The 6,526-nt window shown below is 36.8% G+C and overlaps 1 protein-coding gene across 1 annotated transcript; it reads left to right on the forward strand.

Annotated features, from left to right (window-relative positions):
* The first annotated feature begins 201 nt into the window (after positions 1–201).
* LOC114259241 (uncharacterized) lies at positions 202–702 on the forward strand. The gene has a single exon (XM_082871629.1). It carries the CDS (start codon positions 202–204, stop codon positions 700–702), a length of 501 nt encoding a protein of 166 aa, XP_082727755.1.
* The last annotated feature ends 5,824 nt before the right edge of the window (positions 703–6,526 follow it).

Here is a 6,526-nt window from a genome sequence, read left to right on the forward strand (position 1 = left end):
AAAAAAAAAAAATTAACTATCATTTTAAATATAATATTTTTTTCTAAAAGGAAAATAATATATAAAAAAATTAAATTTTTTCATCTCATACCAAACGGCACCAAGTAACATTGGACGGGACTTACTTAAGAAACATTAGACATCACTTACCTATAAAAGGTATCATTACATATTTTTCATTAGAGACTAAAGTTGGTGAAAATGGAAAGCTCGGGTTTAAGCCACCGCTCCAAAGCTTACAAATTCGCATCAGAAAAAACACCCGAATCGTCTTCATTCTTCTGTGATTTTCTCAGAGAGAATATGAATGGCGCGATATCAATAGACAATCGTGGCGACACGGTGCTCCATCTTTTGGCGATCCATGGCAACGTGGATGTCATGGAAAGTCTAGTTCTAACTAACGAATTACTGATGAAAAAGAACATGAATGGAAACACCGCCCTGCATGAAGCTGCGAGGTTTGGGCAGGCGGGCGTGGCGAAGATCATGTTGAGGAAGAAACAAGATCTGGTAATGGAGCAGAATGAGTCGAGAGAGACGCCTCTGTACCTTGCTGCTGCGTATGGGAAGAGGGAAGTTTTCCAAGTTTTGGAGAGTTTTGGTAGCGATTGCTTGACAAGGAGACGTGATGGTCGTACCATTCTCCATGCGGCCGTTGAGGGAGAACGTTACTGTATGTTTCCAATACCTATATTTTGAAAGAACTGGATTCCCTCTAGTTCATAATTTAGACTATATTATACTGTTTCAACCTGTGGGCTTCTTGTAGATTTTATTTTATTGATTTAAATTGTTATATTGTCAGATAGTTCATGTATTTTATTCGAACAAAAAATTAGGTCGATCCAATTATCATAACTTACTTAATTTATTATATTTCTAAAAAAAATGAATGTTAATTGTGTTTTTAAAAATAAACACTTTATTTTTATTTTATTTTTTTGTAAAGTCACAAGAAGTTAAATATATTAGATTATTAAATCGATATAAATTTGTTGAATGATATGTAGAAAGTATTCGACAAAATGAACGATTCTGATCATTAAAATATGATTTGTGGTGAATTCCACTAGCCGAACAGTGCACTCTAATTCAAATTATAGATGTGAGGAATCCATCTCCATTATGAAAATATATATGTAATAATTTTTCGATAAATTAAATCACCAACCGTCTTTATTTTTCTTATTTTTTAAGAAAGTATAAATGATTGTGATAAATTTTAGTAGATAAAAGTATACTTAGAACATCTCCAACGGTTCAGTATTTTTTTCACTAAATTTGAGTAAAAAAATTGCTCATTTTCTCAATCTGATATCAGTTGCTCCAACGGTGCATCAAAAGAAATTGTCATCCCATGGGTCAACCGGTAGGTCGACCGGTAAGGCTAAATTTTTTTTTATTACCATTTTGAACTGTTTGAACCTACCTATTTTGAACTGTTTGAACCTATTTCCGTCAACCGGTGGGTCGACCGGCCGGACGTCCGGTAGGTTGACCGGTGGGCCCACTTGCAACGTTACAACACAGTGAATTGGTGAAGGCTCACGCAAATTCTCAGTTTGGTGAAAAATTTGCTCCGTTCTCAGTTTGATATCAGTTTGGTGAAACTATTGGAGCAGAAAAAGTGACTTTTTTCATCAAATTCAAATTTGATATTGAATCTAATGCAACATTGGAGATAGTCTTATTCGATGAATATGTACATGTAAACAATGGGCGGAAGTATCAGTTTGTTGGTTGTCTAGTCCAATCTTATTCGGTTTGTAAAATTAGATTCGACTGATATTTTTTACTTGTTTACTTTTGGGTTAGACTTCGAATTTAAGTTTATAATCTGAGCTAGTCTGCTCACTACAACAAAAAGCACCAATGGCGACTAAAAAAATGAATTTCGTCGCTGAAAGTTGCACAAATGGCGACTAAATCCATTTTAGTCGCCAAAAATGAAGCCTTTTGGCGACTAAAACCATTTAGTAGCCAAATGTATATGTATTGGCAACTAAAAATCAGTTTGGTCGCCTATTATATGGGTTTCAGCGACTAACACAATTTTCGTCGCCAAAAGTGATGGTTTTTGCCGACTAAAACAATTTAGTAGCCAAAGGTGCTGGTTTTGGCGACTAAAAAGCAGATTGGTCGCCGATTGTAGGTGTTTTGGCGACTAAAACGAGATTAGTCGCTGAAAGTGAAGTTTTTTTGCTACAAAAAAAAATTAGTAGCTAAAAACTGAGTATTGGCGACTAAAATTCAGTTTAGTAGCCAAAAGGGGACGTTTTTGGCGACTAAAAACAGGTTTAGTCGCCAAAAGGTGTGTTTTTAGGCGCAACATTTTTTTTTAGCGACTGCAAAATTAATTAGTAGCCTAAAATTTTAGAATTGGCGACTAAATAATGGATTTAGTCGCCAAAAGTGAGACAAATTTTTTTTTAATAAATAATTTATTTTTTACATAAATTATATTTAAAAATATATAATTATATTTATATATATTCTGTTGTATTAATACTAGTGAAAGTAATATATAAATAATATAAGTTGCAATTATATTTATGTGATGGTTGAGTGGCATAGTGGGGTGGCGTGTGTTGTTAAGGTTTGGAGCTTGGACGTCGCAGGTTCGAAGCCTGGGAGATGCTGAGGCACAGTGGGTAATTTTTTTTTTTTTTGAAAAATGCTTTTGGCGACAAAATACTGTGGTCGCCAAAAAGAGTGACAATTGCTGACGAAAAAAGTAGTCGCCAATTGTATAAATAATTAAAAAAAAACACTATTAGCGACTAAAACTTTAGTCGCCAAAGGTATTGCCGACCATGTATTGGCGACCACAGCGGCGACTAAAATATTTAGTCGGGAAAAGTGAAAATTCTACATTTGGCGACTAAAAGAGGACTTTTGGCGACTAAAAATTTAGTCGCCAAAAGTGTTTTTTCTTGTAGTGGCTTTGATAATCAATTATTTATTTTATTTTTATTTATTCAATTAAAAAGTTATATATATATATATATAAAAAACAACTAATAGAGATTCCTCATCTTTTGTTAGTTGTTTCTCCATAACCCCCAACATCTTTTCTTAGTCATTTTTAGTGACCTTTTTAATTACAATTGGTCTATGAGTGTAATTTCATTATTGGAGTAGAATTGACCCTATGAGCTTCAGTTTAGAATTGGGTTTGGAATGATAATATAAACTTTTGGAATGATTATATAAACTTGTAATGGCTGGGCTAGACTTCAATAGATACATGTGAAAAAATTATTCCATGCTAACATCATGTTGACATGTCACATACTAATCATTTTCAAACATTAATATATAGTGATGAACTCTACTACATACTAATTGATCTCACTTAATTGAGATACAAAACTTAGTTTTGTTCAATTTGAAAGGACATGTAAAAGACAATTGACTAAGTTGAAGTTTTTTTTTATTTTTTATTTTTTATATATATATATTTTAAAATGTATGTTTTTGTGAAATAGATTTGGCAATTAAGATATTGGAATCGTACCCAAATCTTGCTCTACAACATGATGAAAAGGGTATGACAGCATTGAATTTGTTGGTGACAAAACCAACTTCTTTCAGAAGCAGATCATCATATGTATTTTATGATCTAAGCAGGACATCCTTCATTCCTTGGCAGATTGTTGAAGCTATAATCTATTTTTGTAAGTGCATACACCATTATACCTGCAATTTAGTTAAAATATTAATTTTTTTAATATGCTTTTACAAAGTTCTTCCAATTCCATTTTTATAATAAAAATAAATGACTAATGAAAACGTAAATTGATAAAGATTTCCACTTCTAAATTCCCCCCCTCCCTCAGATGAACCAATCATGGAGCATGGATTCTCATTTTTCAACATTGTGATGATTTTTATTTGGGTAAATTATAGTTTTCATTCTTATAGTTTGATTCAAAATTTACTTTGATTCTAATTATTTTAATTTAAATAATTTAGTTTTTACACTTTAAGTCTAATTTCAATTTGATTATTTTGTTAAAATTTCATTACGTTTTTTTACATATGCAACTTATGAGGTTGATAAGTGCTCTAACATAATTAATTTAACTTATATTTGAATAGAAAGACAGACTTGAAACTCGACTCAAAATGCAAGGATTAAATTATTCAAATTGACAAAAACTTTTATTCAAGGATTAAATTTTTTCATCTTTTTTAAATTTAACATTTCTCATCTTTTGTTGAGTCTGTTGAAATATATTATTACATTTTGTTTTATCCGTCTGTAGAAAAGTTATTTATTAATGCAGATATAGAATGATGATCTAATTTTAAACTAGTGTTATGTTTGTTTGGGGAATTTTTTTTTTTTTTTTTTTTTTTTTTTGTATTTTGAGGTTTTGTAGTACAATGAAAAATAAAAATTAACAAAAAAATAAGTTTATTTGGGTAGAAAATATTTTTCACTTTTAAAAGGTGAAAAATATTTTTCAATTAAAATCTTATCAATGTCACCACCTTACCAACGTGAGTATCACCTCCACCACCACACCACCATCACCACAGCCACTGCCACCAGATCCGTCGCCATTACCGCAGCTACCATCCCACCCCCAAGCTACCACCTCCAACTCCACTTTCATCCCACCACCACCATTACAATTTTAGACACAAAAATTTAGACAAAAGATGAAATTTTTTGTTGCCAAAATTAGATAATTTTTAGTGACAAAATTAGATATTTAGTGATGAATTACTTACTTTTTGGGATCAAAATTTGTCTTAAAAAATAATTATTTTTTGGACTAAATTATTTTGTCTCTGCATTTATTCGCGATGTTTTTAAAATTGTTACTAAAAGTTTTTTAAAAAACCTTTTGAGAGGATCTTTTAATGACTATCCCGAGACAACAAGAATTGGTCTCAAATTTTTTTATTTTTTTGGACAAAAATTTAATTCCTAAAATTCTTATTTATTACAGTGACCATCACCAAATAAAAAATATATATTTTTTCAAAAAATATTTGTTAAAAAAATTTGTAGAAAATATTTGCTGTTAAAAAATATTTGTTACCTAAAGAAGCGGATGGTAGAAATCTGTTTTTGCTTTGGTGAAATTTTTTAATTGATGATACTGTCCGTCCCGGGTGGATGGGTCGGGCTGGTCCAGGCTCTTCAAGTTCCGGTTTGGGGTGGTGATTCCGTCAAATGACCTGCATGCAAGTCCAAAAGGGGGACGGGGCAGTCCCCCAGTGGACCCTCCGGCGTGAGAATTAGTAGAGGAAGAAGAAAATGTAGAGAGAGAGATGGAGAGATAGAAAACTTAACCTTTCTCTTGTCTTCCTATTCTTGCTTATGTCCTTTAGTAATCATTTCAATGTCCCTCGTGATGTGCCCCCTTCCGCCGAAAGTCTGTGCCGTAGCTTACCTTGTTCAGGGCGAGGGGGCTCTGTTCCGACGGAGAGGTGTTGTCGTAATAAATGCTGTGATGGGATGCATTAATGGTGATGTGTTGTGGTAATAACTCTGCAGATCTTTGTCTGCTGATGTGGCCCGTGCTCCACCTGCCATGTGCCCGAATGCCATTGGCCCCCCATGTCTAGATGGCCTCCAGCTGTCCTGGGCTTTGCCAACCGGGTTATGCCATTGGTCCTAAGCGATGGGTTCGGGGTGGTTTGCTGTGGGCCGTATGCCTCGTGGGCCTACCCATGTCAGTAGTCCCCCATTTCCGAGTGCAGCTTTAGTCCAACGAAGGGAATAGTAATAAGGAAGGGAAGTTCGAACCGAGTGGAGAGGTCGACTGGGAGGCGTGCCGATCGCAAGGGTGACTGAGCGGGAGAAGTCGACCGAGAGGCGTGCCGACCGCGAGGGTGGCCGAGCGGGAGGGGTCGGCCGAGGAGTCGGCTGAGAGGCGTGCCGACCGTGAGGGTGGCCGAGCGGGAGGGGTCGACCGAGAGGCGTGCCGACCGTGAGGGTGGCCGAGTGGGAGGGGTCGACTGAGAGGCGTGCCGACCGAAAGGGTGGCCGAGCGGGAGGGGTCGACCGAGAGGCATGCCGACCGCAAGGGTGGCCGAGCGGGAGGGGTCGTCCGAGAGGCGTGCCGACCGCGAGGGTGGCCGAGCGGGAGGGGTCGTCCGAGAGGCGTGCCGACCGCAAGGGTGGCCGAGCGGGAGGGGTCGTCCGAGAGGCGTACCGACCAAGACGGCGCGGGGCTCAAAAAGAGAAGGGGTAGGGTGGGGCCATGTGATGATTTGAAATGGAAAGGACAGGGGAAGGGGAGGGGACAGTGCATCGTGGCCATACACGTGGTAATATCGTGGGGGAAGTGAAGCATTGGAGCAGGAATGAAACGATAGGTCACGAGGGGGGTTTGAAAAGGCGATTTTGGCGGTTGATTTGAAAGGTTTTGAAACGGGCGAAAATTAATGTGGATCCATGGAATACGGGTAAACCGGGGGTGTTGGGTATAATGCGTTTCACCTACCGTTTGTACAAAAACTCAAAATATCCAAGTGCTTATTCCTTCACTACGTACGACACACC

Source organism: Camellia sinensis, chromosome 5, assembly GCF_055761805.1.
Source record: "Camellia sinensis isolate YWXY chromosome 5, ASM5576180v1, whole genome shotgun sequence".
Taxonomy (NCBI): domain Eukaryota; kingdom Viridiplantae; phylum Streptophyta; class Magnoliopsida; order Ericales; family Theaceae; genus Camellia; species Camellia sinensis.

Bases quoted from the DNA above. Each gene is read 5' to 3' on its own strand.
- LOC114259241 (XM_082871629.1), top strand. From the start codon at position 202: ATGGAAAGCTCGGGTTTAAGCCACCGCTCCAAAGCTTACAAATTCGCA.